General features: G+C 36.9%; 1 protein-coding gene across 1 annotated transcript in view; it reads left to right on the forward strand.

The window, feature by feature from the left end:
- TMX4 (thioredoxin related transmembrane protein 4) overlaps nucleotides 1–17,525 on the forward strand; it is a 100,150-nt gene that overhangs the window by 14,032 nt on the left and 68,593 nt on the right. The window contains exon 2 of the mRNA XM_027840370.1: nucleotides 17,076–17,191. Coding sequence (XP_027696171.1) covers nucleotides 17,076–17,191 — 116 coding nt within the window. The remainder of the gene's footprint in view (nucleotides 1–17,075; nucleotides 17,192–17,525) is intronic.

Raw genomic sequence — 17,525 nt, forward strand, 5'->3', positions numbered from 1 at the left:
CCCACCTATCTTTGAGGTTTAGAGCACCGAATCTTCAGGACTTTCTGGCATATCAGAAGAGATTATTCAGGACCTCAGAACTCCTGGGCCTGTGTTATCTTGGTATGAGTGTTCTGGCACTACATTGGGTGGCATTATTCTTGTTGGCATTACTTTGATCAGTGCCTGTTCCTGTACCGTGGCCTTCCACAGACCCAACCCTGAGATTTTCTCATAGGAGCCCTTCACTTTTGCTGCTTTCAGACACAACAGAGCCTTTTAGGTATCCCAATCAGGCTGAGAGGCCCTGGCACTAGCTTTATTGGGGTTTGGGATAGAGGGGCTCTTCACTCTTACTCTGAGCTGTTGTCTGACTTCTGTGAAGTTCCTGGGTAGAACTATCACTATGGTTTCTTTTTTAATTTCTTAATCATTATTTGATACAAACTTGATGGTGTCATTAGAGTGAGTATATGGGAATTGGGCTGCCCTCTCCTGTTCAGGTAGCTATCTTGGCCATAAGTCTCTTAGTCTCTTGTACGTGTGTGTGGTTGTGATTGTGGTTGTTGTTTTCCCGAGACGGAAGATAAGCTTTTTGAGGGCAAAAAGCCTCTGTATCCTTCATACCTAAGACAGGATCTGGCATGTAGTATACTCTTAATAAATGCTTGTCGGTTGATTAATTGTAGAAAAGTACTGCTATTAGAAAAAAAAATCCCTTAGACAAAGAATTTTTGAAAGAAAAAGGAAGAGAAAAAAATCAATAAAACTGATAAGTACATAAAAAAATTGGACATTATATTCAGTGCTCCACACCTATGAACCCCCCTCACCTCTGCAAAGAAGTGGGAGGAGTTGTCTTCTGATAGATCATCATTGGGGCCAAGAGTGTTCTTATAATTTTGCATAATTCATTATACATTTTTCAGGGTTGCTGGTCTTTTCATTTATATTATCGTTGTCATGCTATATATTGTTTTCTTGTCTCTGCTTACTTCATTTTGCATCAGTTTACATGTCTTTCCATGCTTCTCTGTATTTATTGTATTCTTGCCTTTTAATAGTTCAATGACATTCCTTTCCATTCATGTACCACAATTTATTTATCTTTTGCCTAGTCTTTGGGCATCTATTTTATTTCTAGTCGTTTGCTACCACCAAAATAAGGGGAGGTAGAGCTGTATTACGTATTTTAATCTATATGGAAATTTTCTGTTTTTCACTGACATTCTTGGGGTATATACCTAGCAATGAAATCTCTGGGTCAATAGAAATGGACATTTTAGTCATATTATTTGCATTTATTTACACATTACTTTCCAGAATGATAGTACTAATTCACAGCTCCACCAATATTGCAAGAGGGCATCTGTGTTTCCATCACTCATACAACATTGACTATTCCCATTTTTCATCATCTTTGACAATTTCTGGGTATGAGGGAAACTTTAGGGTTCTCTTAGTTTGCATTTCTCTTATTAATAATTTGGGAAGTTCTTTTATATGATTATTAATAGTTTGCAGTTCTTCTTTTGAGAATTGATTCTTATATCTTTTGACTGCTTATCTTTTGGGAAAAGGGTTTTGGTTTTGTGAGTGCACATGTTTGCTTGTGTATTTTTGTTAGTTTTCTATATATCTTGGGTACTAAACATCTAGAAAAATATGGGTCTAATGACTGCCTCAGTGAGCCAAAAGACCCCAAGATGAAGACTTAACTCTTTCTATAAGTTTAGAATAAAGAACAGAATAGGGTAGGTAAGGAAATAATATAATTGGTTATAGGATTGGTGATATCATGAGAGTGAACAACATGATTGGTGTGGAAAATAGTATCATTGGTTAGAATTTGGGAATGAGAGAATAGCCACAACTCCCTTCTTCCCTCCTGTAACTAAGAAATGTTCATTGCTTGAGTCCATCTGCAAGGTCAGAGATAGTGGGACAGACTTCTTTGGATAGCAACCTAGACATACTTGAAGGATAGCTTGGTGGTATAAAGATACTAGACCAGACCCTCTGTGTACAACCTCATTCCCCAAGGATAACAGATTTCCTTAAGGCAAAAATAGAACAGTGATTAGCAAGAGAACTGGATTTCTAAACTTAACTCATAGGCCAATGGAATTTCTGAACTAAGTTCAGCAGCAAAGAACCATGACTTAGGTGGTTTTAGCACAAAAATCAACTAATTGTAAATAGGATCAACAAAAAAAATGATACAGAATCAATTTAATCTTCTCACGAGGTTGTTGTGAGGATTAGATGAGATATTTGTAGTGTTTAGCGTAGTGCCTGGCACGTAGTAGGCACCATATAAATGCTTATCCCCTTTCTGCTTGAAATTACTCTCTCCAAAGTTACTAGCAATCTTTTAAGTGCCAACTTTGATTACATTTTCTCTCTCTAATATATATTTGATAATTATTAAAATGTAATAAATATAGGCATACTATTTATATTATATTATTAATATAAAACATCAACAATAAATATAAAACAAACATCACACAAATATATAACTAATAGACTATTGTTTATGTTGTTAATAAACATAATAAATATGTTTAATAATATTTATTTATTTAACTTCCCTACAGTGTCTAACTCTACAACCAGTTTATTTCTTGATACTTTGTTCTCTGGGCTTTCGTGATACTGTTCTTTCTTTGTTCTCCTATCTGTCTTAATCCTCCTTCTCAAGTCTATTTTGCTGGATTATCTGCCATATTTCACTTCATAATTGTAGGTATACTCCAAAGTTAGGCCTTCTCTTTTTCTTCTGTGCTTTCTCTTTGACCTCATTGGCTCCCATGGATTCAATTATCATCTTCATACAGATGATACCCAAAAGTATAAATCCATTCTGTTTTCTCCAAAACTCTCCTGAATCACCAGTTATTAGACATTTCAAACTAGATGTCTGCATCTCTGCACACATCTTTGCATCACATTAATGAGACTGGTAATCTGTTATATATATGTGTGTATATATATATATATATATATTTCCCTCCATACTAGACTTAATATTTCATAGTGATTTCCTTGGGGAGAAAACTTACTCTACTGTTAAAAATTGGCAGCTCCTTTGTAATTTATAGTCTTAAGGGTTGCCTTGGGGCTCAGAGAGGATGACTTCTCCCCATTGTTACTTGCAGATCCTCTCTCAACACCTTTCATTTAAGCAACTTCCCTATGAGTTTCAAGCTATCCAAATTTATGACCAAATATAAAGCCGGATGCTTGTTATCTGAAGACTTCCAAGGGTAGATCACCAAGGTCATTCTCCTTCCTTTCTCAATGGATTCATGGTCTGGCTCATAATTTTTCTCTCCTTTCCATTTCTTGCCCTCACACTAGGGCTCTCTAACATACACATTGATATCCCTTCAAATACTCTTACATAACAGTTCCATAATCTACTTAATTTCATGGCCTATTCCTCCACGTCACCTCAGCTACACACAGATTATACCTTTGACCTTGCTACCACCCAAAGTGGTCTACTTCCACATTCGTGAACTCTGAAATTCCTTTATTTGAATATATTCTTTTATCATTCTATCTTTTGCTCTATCTTATAACCCATAACCCTTCTCTTCATACTTATCTTGACCTCTGTCCCCTCCATCCCTCAGTTCTTTCCCAGCCGTCACTCCATTCCATTCATTGACTACATTTTTCTCATTTTTCTATTTAGATTCCTTGGTAAACCAACTCAAGTCTGCATTCTTTTCCACCCTTGATTGCCTCAAAACCCAAAGCAGAAAACATCATAACTGCATTTGTTTGTTTTGCCAGTAGGTAGAGGGAGTAATATTTTCTAATGTTTAATTCCTTGTTCCCTTGTCCTTTCATGGTGGATTGTTTCTGTCATCTTCCTCTTTTGCTCCTGCTGATGTGCTATAGAACAGAGCTGGAGAAAAATCACAAAACTGTGCTGAGTTCTTCCACTACAGATTTAGATCATGTAATCTCAACCAGACTCCCACTACAGCAGTGTGATCTTATTACTTCTCCATAATTGATAACTTGTCCCCCTCTCCAAATCAGTTTTTTCCAACATATTCTTTTTTCAAGTCTCTCACACCACTTCCTCCTCTCACCCCCTCACTTTACTTCATGTTGAACAGAAAAAAGAGTACTTTTCTCAAGAGCTTCCTCTCCCCTCCTTATCTCGTGTCGTTCTTATGTTTTCCTCCAGTCTTAGATGAAGGGGGGCCTTTCTATTTTTAAAGAACAAAACCTTCTCCTTTGATTCCATTCCTTCCTGGGCTCTCCAGCAAACTGCCCCCACTATCATTCCCACTCGTTACTTACCTTCATCGTCTCCCTATCCACTGACTCCATCTTGGCTTCTTAAGAACAGGTTCATGCCTCCCCTATCTTTAAAATAACCTTTACTTGGTCCTAGCAACTTGCTAGCACTCATACTATATCTGCCCTCCCCTTCATGACTAAATTTTTTTAAAAAGCCATCAACATTAGTGCCTCTACTCCTTCCCTTTCATTCTCTTCTAAATCCTTTTTAGTCTGGTTTCTGACATCACTTAACTGAAACTCTATCCACAGTTAGCAGTGCTTTCTTAATTGTCAGATCAAATGTCCTTTTCTCAAATCTGATCCTGTTTGACTTTTCTGTAGCGTGTGACACCTTGTGGATAATGCTGTCCACTCTAGGTTCTGTGACACTGACCTCTTCTGCTTCTCCTATCTGTCCAACTCTTCCTTCTCAGTCTCCTTCACTGGTTCTTCATCTGTGTCATACCTTCTCACCATAGGTGTTCCCCAAAGCTCTATCCTGGACCCTCTGCTCTTTTCATTCTTTTTCACTTGATGATCTCATCAGCTCCCATGTGTTTAGTTATTGCCCATATGTGTATCACCAGCCTTAATCTCACTGCGAAGTTATGGTCACACATCTCCAGTTACCCCTTGGGTATCTCAAACTGGATGCCTATAGGCCTCTCAAACTCAGTCCAAAACAGAGCTCAATATTTTCTCCCCAAAACTCTCCTCCCTCCCATATTTCTCTGTCACTGCCTATCCTTCAAATGACCCAGACCCACAACCTTGGTGTCATCCTTGATGCCTCACGTTCTTGCACCCCACTTATCCAAAATGTTTGCATATCTTGTAATCCCTCACTTCATAGCATTTCTGATGTATCTGTCCCTTCCTCTTCAACTGTACACCCACAACCATATTTAAGGTCTCATCACATTTTGCCTTAACTGTTGAAATAACCTTCTAGCTGACTGTTCTCCCTCAAGAAAAAGTACTACAAATATTCCCTACTCTAATCCATTCTCCTCTCAACCACCAAAGTGAATTTTCTAAAGCATAAGTTTGACCATGTCACTTTCCCTTTCCAAAGAACTTTAGTGTCTCCTTTTTCCTCCAGAATCAAATATAAGCTCCTTTGTTTGGCGTCACCTTTTCATAAACTGGTCCCTTTCTACCTTTCCAGCTTTCTTACACTTTAATTACCTCCCCAAACATTCTGTGAAGCAGTGACAGTGACAATTTGCAGGTCCTCAAATACTTAATTTCTAATCTACATGCCTTTGCACTGGCTGGCCTTTATGAATCAATGGTTATGGCCTCATAGCCCTGCCTCAGTTGCCTCAATGGCTTCCTTCCAGACTGCATTAAAATCTTGCCTTCTGCAAGAGACCTTTCCTGGTCTTTCCCAGCTCCTAATGCTTTATCTTCATCCATCTTGTATCCACCTAAATATGTTCCTTGACAGAGATTCTGAGTGTGTGTGTGTGTGTGTGTGTGTGTGTGTGTGTGTGTTTGCCTTTGCCTTTCTTTGTATTCATGGTGCCACATCTTGGCCAGAGTAAACAATAAATCCTTGTTGACCAACTTGTTCAAAGAAATAGCCAGTTTGTGTCAGAGATGGAACTTGAACCCAGATCTTTTTTTCTTCCATTACTAAGCAGTTGTTATTTCTGAGTAGTAATAAATTCATTTTTAAAAATTCTTGACATCCTTTCATTTTTTTTTCCTTTCCCTTTACATTGGTAGAATAAAAAACTTGCCAAATTAAAATACTTTGAGTTAACCTGTAGAGAGATAGTCTATGTAGTCAAATAATACAAAGCATTTTACTTTGACATCTGAATGAAACTTGTGTACTAGACTTTGCACAGATCACAGATTGTAATAGTATTTGTAGATAATGGACCTGAAAACAGTATTTGACTGTGTAGATACTGTTACAAATTTTGATCAGCTGTAATTTTGTCTTTCATTTCTTGTCATTAGTCATAATACATTTCCCCCCTCAGTTCTACTCTCTGCTCTATGCCTTGACTTTCCTTCTAATCCCTTTTTTCTTCTATTATTTAAACAATTGTGTTTTTTCTCATATTTCTTGAGAGCTCTTAGCTTTTTGAAAGTGTCTCAATTTATTATTTTCTTCAAGGAACTACACTCTTTAATACTTTGGGAATCTTTCTTTTTATACTATTCACCTAATTTGCTGTTTTGTTGGTTTTTTTTTGTTATTGAGATTATTATGGCAAAATTTGTAGTTTTCTCTTTAAGGAAATATTTTTCCAACATCATTATCCTTTCAATGTTAACCCTTTTTAACATGGCAAAATGTTTAACATGTGTTGTATATCAACACTTAAGCAGGTCTCATACCTATGGTAGTGCTTAATAAATTCACAATATTTTTTTTTATTGAGGCTTTTCTTTTCCACTTATCTAAGATACAGTGAGAAACATTTCTAGCCACATTTACTGCCGGTTTCAATAAATAGTATCAGATCTTTTCCCATTTGATATACTAAGTCCACTGAAACAGTCATATAAAAAGGAAATGAATTTCTAGATGCTAGAGAATAGAAAGGTCATTGTTTTAACGACATGATTTTTTGTAGTGTTTAAGTAGTTAATGACATTGACCTAGACATTATAAATAAAGATCATAGTTCAGGAGAAATTAACAGATATTTTAAAGAGTTTAAGGAATGATTTTTTAAAAATTAATTTGATGTAGTAAAAGGGTAAGTTTTTGCTCTCTGGAAAATTCACTTCTGTGTAATATATCCCTGTTGTTGCTACCTGGCTAAAACTATTATACTAATAGGATAAGATTATGTTCAGGAATAGATTTTGAGGAAGAAGACAAGAAGATAACCATCAAACTTCTCACCTTGTGCTAGGGGTTGTCACGTTTAGCTATTTTGGAATTATTTGTGACACTCTAGTGTTTATCACTTTGGATGAATAAGAAAATGTTGTTTAAAGTGGGTCTTTGGGGAAATCTTTAGCTTCCTTCTTGGTTTAGCTTACATGCAACCTACGATAAGCCACTGAATTTCCCTACTTTTTAGTGCAACATCCTTCATCAAATAATCATATATATATATATATATTATGTGTTATCTGTTTATGTGTTATGTCTTTCAGTAGCAAGTAGGCATCTTAATGGAGGGATTGTTTTTCCTTTTGACTTTGTTTCCCCAGAATATGACAGTGCCTTCAACATATTAATTTCATCAAGTATTTGTTAAGCTTCTACTGTGTGACTGGCACAGAGACAGAAACTATGAATACAGTAACAAGAATACAAGATTCTTTCTCTTCAAGGAGTTTACATTATAGGAGAAGACTAGAGGGAAACAGTGCATCTTCAGATGCACCAATACAAAATATATACAAAATAAATATAAATACATTTTGGGTAGTGGCAGGTACTGATAACTAAGGGTATCAGGAAAAACTCCTTGAAGAAGGTGACATTTCTACTGAGTAGTGAAGGGAGCTACATGTTCCAAGAAGCAGAGGCAAAAAGAAGAATATTACAACCGTGGAGAAAGCCTCGGCAAAGGCCCAGAGTCTGGAGATGGAAGAGTGTGTACAGGGAGCATCAGGTATGTTAGCTTAGATGGAAAGAGTGTAGAAGAGAAGTAATGTGACATCAATCTGAAAAGAAAGGTTGGAGCTGCATAGTGAATAGTTTTAAATGCCAAACAGAGGTGTTTGTATTTTATCCTAGATGGGGCAGGAAGCCACCCAAGCTTCTTAAGTAGAGAAACCACATGATCAGACCTGTACTTTTTGGGGTATCACTTTATCAGCTGCATAAGGACAGATTGGAGAAGAGACTAGAGGAAGGGAATTAACTAATGAGAATACTGAAATAGTATAGGGAAGAGACAATAAGGATCTGAACTATCACAGTTGTCATATGAGTAGGAGGAGTCACATTTCAGAGATGTTGTGGAGGTCAAGTTGAGAGGACATGCCAAGTGACTGGATATAGGGAGAGTGAGGGAGAAGGAGAATGAATGTGAAATTATGATTCTGGCCAATTGGAAGGACTCCAGTTATCCCCAACAGAATTAAGGAATAGGGTTATGTTTCTGGGTAGAGAGAATGAGTTCAGATGGGACATGTTGAGTTTTAAATACAATGGCAATCTGCTTATGAAAGTCCACCTAGAAAAAAATTCCTCCGACCTTCCTTTGAGGCTATGCTGTACAACACTAAGATACACTCCTTGTGTGCCTTGTTATACAGCAGGTATAGCTCCTCTTGCCCTATGCATGACCACTGTCCTTATTGATTTGGCAGGATCTCAGCTCTGATATGTTTGACTTCTTGTCACAAACAGGATTAGAGGGCATTTGCCCCAACTTTCTTTACAGGCTGTGGGATGGGAGTTTTGGCAAGAGGCCAAGAAGCAGATTCTCGTGTTCATGTCCAATTCTTGGTGGGTTTGGGGTTTTTTTGGGGGGGGGTAATTTTTAAAAATTTTACAAAATAAGAAAAAAAGAAGCAAACTTCGATACTAAAACTAAAATAATACAAAATAAGAAAAAAAAGCATTGCCATGTGCACAGCAGATCGTAAGAAAGGATTCAAAATATACAGCAATAAATTTCCATATCAAGAAAGTCTTTTTTTTTTTTTTTTTTTTGGCAAGGCAATCAGGGTTAAGTGACTTGCCCAAGATTACACAGCTAGTGAGTATCAAGAGTTTGAGGCCAGATTTGAACTCAGGTTCTCCTGAATCCAGGGCTGGTGCTGTATCCATTGTGCCACTAGCTGCCCCATTAAATGTCCATTTTTTTAAATTTAGGATTATGCTTAACTTTGCTGTGTATGATATTTTTGGCCAGAATTCCAGTTCTTTTGCTCTTTAATATATGGTATTCCAAGACCTGTAGCCTTTCAGTGTCGCCATTGCTAGGTCTTGTGTGATTCTGTTTGTGGCACTGCCATATTTAAATTGTTTTTTTCTTGTTGCTCATGATATTTTATCCTTAAGCTGGGGGTTTTAGAATTTGACTATGATATTCCTATGAGTTTTTCTTGTAGGATCTCTTTCAGGTGGTGATTGTTGGATTTTTTTCTATTTCTACTTTTTCCTCTTATTCTAATGTTTCAGAAAAATTTTCTTTAATTTCTTGTATTACTGTATCAAGATTCTTTTTTTGATCCTAGCTTTCAGGTGGTCTGATTATTCTTATGTTTTTTCTTCTTGATCTGTTCTCCAGATCAGTTGTTTTTCTTATGAGATGTTTCACATTTTCTATTTTTTTCATTTTTCTATTTTGTTTTATTATTTCTTGATCTCTTGTAACTTCACTGGCTTCCTCTTGCCCAGTTCTTTTTTTTTTGCTTTTTTGATGAGGCAATTGGGGTTAAGTAACTTGCCCAGGGGCGTACAGCTAAGTGTCAAGTATTTGAGGTTGGATTTGAATTTAGGTCCTCCTGACTCCTAGGCCAGAGCTCTATCTATCCACTGCACCACCTAGCTGCCCCACCCCATTGCCTGATTCTTATTTTCAAGTTGTTCTGTTCCTTAAGATTCTGCATCTCCTTTTCTAATTGGTTGACTTTCTTTTCATAATTATTTTTGTTTTTCTTTGATTGTTATATTTTTTTAAATTTTTCCTCAGTCTTTCTCATTTGATTTTTTAGAGTCTTTATTAAGTTCTTCAATGAATTCTTTTTGGGCAGGTGACCATTTGATGTTACTCTGTGTGGTAGAATAGGGTTTCTTTGCTTCAGTATCCTCCTCTGAAGATGAACCCCAGTCTTTTCTATTCCCATAGTAACTCTGTATGGTTGGATTCTTTCTCCTTTGCCTGTTCATTTTTAAAAATTTTATTTATAGCATCTTAGTTTGTGTAATCACCTCTAGTCCTCGGGTATAGGAGATGGTGACTCTGGCATCAGATCCTCCAGTTCTCCCCTTTGTCCTGGAACTGAAACCAAGGCCTCCAGCTTCCTGTGAGTAACCTGCCCCACTGCTTCTGTACTCATCCGATATGTGCTGGTTCCTTCTCCAACCTACCCCCCCCCCCCCCCCCCCCCCCTGCCGCCCCGCTGGGTTTGGCGTTCCTTGTCAGCAGAGGTTCCCAACCCAGATTCTCAACTGCCCTCACTGTCCTGGGGGTAAAAGTTCCTCTGGTTGGAGTGAAGGTTGCTTCCCAACCCAGTTGAATCCCAGCTTTAGTGGAACTAGCCTTTAGATATTTATACCTAACCCAGGGACCACAGTTCATCCTGGGATTTTTCTTCACATCTTCTCCAATTGTCCCAGGAGGACCACTGTTCTGCCCCTACTCTTACTTATTTTTACTGCTCTATGTTCGCCTTGCGGCACTATTTGTGGGGGAGATCCGAAGAGCTTGGAATTTTCTGACCTACTCCACCATCTTCCCAGAGTCTTCTGGTGGTGGTTCTTAAAGGGAACAAATATTGTAGGGGTTGTTTCTGAATTGAATCTTACTTTCAATAGAAGCTTCAGTCTCCACCACTTACAGGTTCATTGAATCCCCCCCCCCCCCTTTTTTTTAATCTATCTTGGAGGTTGATGTGGAGCAACAGTTTTAGGAGTTGGTATATCCCACCTTTGACTCATGATGCCCACAATCCACTAGCTGTTTCTAGATGAATTTCTGTGACATATCCCCCATCTTATGTATGTGAAGTTGATTTTTTTAATCACAAGCATAAAAATTTACACTTCTCACTTTATGTTTCCTATTCAAAGTTAATGTATGAACCATTAAAAAAAGACAACATAATGAGTCATTAATTAGAAGTAGAGAATTCTAATGTATCATCTATATACTCTTGAAATGTTCAATTATTATTTGAAGGTTAAGTTTTAATTATTCCTAAACACTGAAGAATTTTATCCTTCTCACTTTCGCTACATCAACCTATCCTGAAAGGCTGTCTCAATTTATTTTTCTAAAAATGTTTGTTTCTTTGCTATTATATTTTCTGTAAATTAGAAGTTTTTGCCACTTAATATACTTTTAAAATATTTGTGGATGGTCTTTTTCATTAGGACAGTTAAGTCAAGTTCTATATGGTCCAGATCTTTTGTGATCCAGTCTCCCTTCTCCAGCATGTTAGCTATCCTTTCCAACTCTCTTTCTTCTCTTAAATGTGGTACATATATGCCATCTATAACTTTTCCAGGTCACTGATAAAAATGTTAGATAGCACAGATCCCTACAATTCTCCACTAAAGGCTTCCTCCTAAGTTGACATTGAATCATTTTTCTCTATTTTTTTCCCTTAATAATAAAAGAGACTTTGAAAGGCTTCAAGAAAATCTACATAAATTATATCTACAACATATCTCTTATCTACTTAGACTGACAACTTTGTCAAAAATAGAATTGAAGCTGGTCTGGCAAGATGTTTTTCACGAAGCCATACTGGCTCTTTGTAGCCCCAACTTTTTTCTAGGTGTTCACATACTATCTCTTTAATGATGTGTTGTAGAATTTTATCTGAAGTCAGTCAAGGTTTTCAGCCTGTAGTTTGAAGATTACATTCTCCTGTCTCCTTAATGTGAGTGCCTTCCCTTTTAGGTTATTTCCAGTTGGTGCATATATCTTGTGTGCACGTTGTTTGCATGTTGTCTTCCCCAATAGATTGTAAGTTCCTTGTGGTTAGAGACCATTTTTGCCTTTCTTTGAATCTTTGACACTTGGCAGAGTGCCTGAGGGGAAGTAGACAGACTGTTAGTCAATAAATGTTCATTAAACTCTTTCTACCTGTCTGGCACCATGCTGAGTTCTGGGAATACAAATTCAAGTAGAAAGAAAGATAATCCCTGACCTTCCAGGAATTAACAATTTATGAGGGAAGACTGCACAAAAGGAAGCTGAAAGCAGAGTTGGGGAGTAGGAGGGGGAACAAAAGTGCCATTGGCTAGCATGGTGGAGGAAGTTCCAGAATGTGGCCTGGAGAGGAATGAGACATAGCTTAATAAATCCTTGTTTACTTAACCTTTTTTGAAAAGCAAAATATTTGTCCTATAATGCTGTGATAGCTCTTCAGTTCTCCACGATCCTTCAAAGATTAATTAATAGTTCAGCAGTTATCCCTTTCAGTTTTTTCAAAACTCTAGGCTATATTCCATCAGGGCTGGGTACTTGAATTCATCAAGGGCACCTAGGTGCTCTCTTAGTATTTTCCTAATTATTTTGAGTTTCAAATACCTATTTTCAATTCTTTTTTTTCCCCTGTCCTTTTCATCCTAAATATCATGCTCTTTGGGAGAAAAAAAACAGAAGCAAAATAAGGGTTGAATAGCTCTTTCTTCTCATCGCCCATTTTCATCATGCCACCTACCCTTAGCTGCCATCTTATCCTTACTTTTATCTTTATTTTTCCCCCAATGTGACTAAAAAGAAGTGACAATAAAAATCTCTAGCTTTCCTTGCCAACTTTAATTCATTCAGTGTTTTTGTACTCTAGATAATATTCTTATGTGACCCTGACTGTAAGAACTCATTTGATTTAATCCTGTTTCCTGTCTTTGTCTTCTGCATGTCTTTAAAAATCTGAATTGATTTATGAGTTCCCCTTTGTATTCACATTCATCTCTTTAAACAATCACCTCCTCTTTGCTCCTCCTCATAATTTTTTCTCTTCTGTATCTTCAGATTTTCATTTTTGAGTTTTTTTTCAACTCTTTTGGACTGACTTCCTCTGTAAACTTTTAGGTCCTGGGATCCTTTTAGGAAATACTTGATTTTTTTTTTTAATCCATGGTTTGCATAAGATTTGATGTGACTTTCTTTACTTTGTTCTAAGATGGAGTACTCACTGCCCCCCAGCAATCAGTTCCTCCTTGTTTGGCCTAGTCTGGACCTGTAATTTCATCAGAATAGGTAACATCTGGCTTGCACACTGCTGTATAACTTAGAATTTTAGAGAATTGTTGGGGGGGCACCGAGAGTAAAGGCACAGTGAACCTCTGTTCACTGCACAGTGGTGCCTCTCTCTTCCTCACTGGCGATTCAAATTGTCCACATTTTCAAAAATAAAATTATCATTAAATCAACTTAAGAAAATATCAGCTACTCTGATTCGGGCATAGAGTCTAGTCCAGCAGATGTCTGTTTAGGTAAAGTTCCCTACCACTTCAATTTCATGTTGTCTTGCTGGGATTTTGGTGTTTCTTAAACTACTCATCTGTGTCCTCTTATGGTCTGTCTAGGTGATATGTAGTATATGCTAATAGCAATAATGCTTCTCTTTCTGTGTCCATTGATCTTTACTAAAATGTTCTTCACTGTGCTTATCTTCTCTGCTTCCTCTATTTCCTTGCATAAACATATGTGTTTAAAATACAGCCCTTAACTCCACTTCCATCCCCGTCCAATTCTTTGGAATATTCCATTCCTTTGGAATAAGGCAAACCCTTCTATGCCATATTCCAGTCATGGGCCTCATTCCACAAAATCTTTGTGAGGTCAAACTTTCCTTCTTTTGTAATAGTCTCTAGTTTTCCCTGCTTGTCATCCATCCTTTGTGCGTTAGTGTATCAGCATCTACATCAGAGGCCATGGATTTTATTGCTATCTACTTACTTTTACTTGGTCTCATGTGAATTTCTGGAAGCCTCTGCTTCTATTCTTATATATCTTGTGGCTACTTTCTATAGTGTCTAGCTTGATTGTTACATAATAGACAGTTGTCTCCCTCCTCCCTTTGTAATTTAAATTTTTTTTATTAGATTTAAAAGATTCTAAGCAAGTACATTTTAAAAACCAGTTCTTGTTAGGTATATACCATCCTTGACCAGAGTCCTATCATGGTCCAGAAATCCAAGTCCTATTCTCAGGCAAACCTGAGTTGTATCCCTTTGATCTACTCTGGTCTAGACTTGTAGGAACAGTCATTTCGAAACTGAACTAACCTCCATTAGTTCAGGATAAATGAGTCAGGGATATATGCCACCCTGAAAATTGCCAAGCTCTTTTATCTTCTCCTGTGAAGTGACTAAAATAATACCATTTGCTTCTTATAGGATCATAAAAACAGGAGGGATGTCAGAGTCTCTCTAGGCCAGGTTCCTTTTTTTTGAGCATTTATTTTTTCCAATTACATGTAAAGAAAGTTTTCAACATTCATTTTTTTTATAAGATTTTGAATTCCAAATTTTTCTCCTTCCCTCTCATCCCACCTCCCCAAGAAGGCAAGCAATCTGATATAGATTATACATGTGCAATTATGTTAAACATATTTTTACATTAGTCATGTTGTAAAAGAAGAAACAGAACAAAAGGGAAAAGCCACACACAAAAAAGTGAAAATGGTATGCTTCAATCTGCATTCAGACTCCATAGTTCTCTTCTGGATATATATATAGTATTTCCCATTGCCAGTCTTCTGGAATTGTCTTGGATTATTGTAGTGCTGAGAAGAGCTAAGTCAGTCATAATTGATCATCACTCAATGTCACTGTTACTGTATACAGTGTTTTCCTGGTTCTGGTTGCTTCACTCAGCATCAGTTCATGTTAGTCTTTCCAGGTTTTTCTGAAATCCTCCTGCTCATCATTTCTTAGAGCAAAATAGTATTTCATTACATTCATATACCACAACTTGTTTATCCATTCCCCAGTTGATGGGGATCCCCTCAATTTCCAATTCCTTGCCATGACAAAAAGAGCTAGTACAAATATTTTTGTACATGTAGATCCTTTCCCCCTTTTTATTAACTCTTTGGGATAGAGACCTAGTAGTGGTATTTCTAGATCAAAGGGTATGTAGTTTGGTTGTCCTTTGGGCATAGTTCCAAATTGCTCTCCAGAATGGTTGGATCAGTTTACAACTCCACATGCATTAGTGTCCCAATTTTCCCACCTCTCCAACATTTGTCATTTTCCTTTTCTGTCATATTAGCCAATCTGATAGGTGTGAGGTGGTATCTCAGAGTTGTTTTAATTTGCATTTCTCTAATCAGTAGTGATGTAGAACATTTTTTCATATGACTGTAGATAGTTTTGGTTTCTTCGGAAACTGTCTATTCATAACCTTTGACCATTCATCAATTGGGGAATGACTTGTATTCTTATAAATTTGACTCAGTTCTGTATGTATTTGAGAAATGAGGCCTTTATCAGAAACACTTGCTGTTTGTTTCCCATCTTTTGCTTTCCTTCTCATCTTGGTTGCATTGGTTTTGTTTGTGCATAACCTTTTTATTTAATATAATCCACAATTATCCATTTTGCATTTCATAATGACATTTTAAAGTTAACACTACTCTTATATGGTCATAAATTCTTCCCTTCTCTCTAGATCTGACAGGCAAACTGTTCCTTGTTCTCCTAATTTGCTTATGGTATCACTCTTTATATCTAAATCATGTACCTATTTTGACCTTATCTTGGTGTACAGTGTAAGATGTTGGTCTATGCCTAGTTTCTTCCATACTTTTTTCTAGTTTTCCCAATAGTTTTTGTCAGATAGTGAGTTCTTATCCCAGAAGTGGGAGTCTTTGAGTTTATCAAACAGTAGATCGCTGTAGTCATTTACTACTGTGTCTTATGTACCTAACCTATTCAACTGATCCACCATTCTATTTCTTAGCCAGTACCAAATAGTTTTGATGATTGCTGCTGTATAATATAGTTTTAGATCTGGTGCAGTTAGGCCACCTTCCTTTTCATTTTTTTCATGAATTTCCTTTCAGGGGTGGGTAATCTGTGGCCTTGAGGCCCTCTAGGTCCTCAAATGCAGCCCTTTGTCTGAATCCAAATGTCACACAACAAATCCCCTTAATAAAATATTTGTTCTGTAAAACCTGGACTCAGTCAAAAGGCTGCACCCAAGGACCTAGAAAGCTACATGTGACCTTGAAGTCACAGATTCCCCACCCCTGTCCTTGATATTCTTGAGCTTTTGTTCTTCCAGATGAATTTTGTTATTTTTTCTAGCTTTATAAAGTAATTTTTGGTAGTTTGGTATGGTGCTGAATAAGTAAATTAATTTAGGTAAAATTGTCATTTTTATTATATTAGCTAGACCTACCCATGAGCAATTGCTATTTTTCCAGTTGTTCAGATCTGACTTTATTTGTGTAAAATATGTTTTATAGTTGTGTTCATATAGTTCTTGGGTTTATCTTGGTAAGTAGATTCCCAAATATTTTATGTTGTCTACAGTTACTTTTTTTGTTTGTTTTTGTTTTTTTTAGTGAAGCAGTTGGGGTTCAGTGACTTGCCTAGAGTCACACATCTAGGAAGTATTATGTGTCTGAGGCCGCATTTGAACACAGGTCCTCCTGACTCCAGGGCCGGTGCTCTATCTACTGCGCCACCTTGCTGCACCCGCCACTTAGCTGCCCCGTGTCTATAGTTATTTTAAATGGAATTTATCTTTCTGTCTCTTGCTGCTAGGCTTCAGACTTTTCATTTTAAAGATGAGAAAGAGACGTGGCTGAGATCACAAAGGTAGTATATATCAGTTGGGATTTGAACACAGTTCCTCTGACCATGGAGTCACATCAGATAAATTTGATTACTTACATACCATGTTTTCACTTTGACAAAGTCTAGGTTCACCAAAGAAAGCATGGTAAGGTTCTTCTTTTCCCAAAAACCTTGTCATGAGCAAATATTCTGTGTGACTACACTGGGACATAGACTGACAAATCTGTGTTCCTGTTTTTCTGCCTCTGAAAATTTTGTTTTTATATTTATTTTTCTATGCATTTTTTAATAAATATAAACTGCCTTACATGTCTTTATTTTTCTCACAGGTGCATTTTCATTGTGTGCTGATGAAATGTTCTTTCCTCTGTAGTTACGCTCCATGGTGTCCAGCCTGCCTTCAGACTGAATCAGAATGGGAGACTTTTGCCAAAAGTGGTGAAATACTTGATGTCAGTGTGGGAAAGGTGGATGTTACTCAAGAACCAGGTACTATAGATGATGAACTTTGAATGGCATATTTTTAAAGAGAACTTTCAATGGGCAGGCTTTTAAATGTTGGCAAGATGCCCAAAATTAACTATTCACTCAGTGTATAATATCCTGTAATTTAAGAAATAAAGCTATATTATTATGTAATCCATATTAACTCTAAAAATTAGATGATTTCAAAGTCTCCAAAAGAACTTTATTTTTACCTTTGAACTGTTTTTTTTCTTTCAACTTATTAATTTCATTTCTAAGTTCTGTTTTGACCTGTTGGGACCGTTTGAAAACAGGAAGAATAGATACGGACTTACTGTTGGAAGCTAAAGGATCAGAT

This window comes from Vombatus ursinus, unplaced genomic scaffold (assembly GCF_900497805.2).
Source record: "Vombatus ursinus unplaced genomic scaffold, bare-nosed wombat genome assembly UNPS02014841.1, whole genome shotgun sequence".
In the NCBI taxonomy this organism is placed as follows: Eukaryota; Metazoa; Chordata; class Mammalia; order Diprotodontia; family Vombatidae; genus Vombatus; species Vombatus ursinus.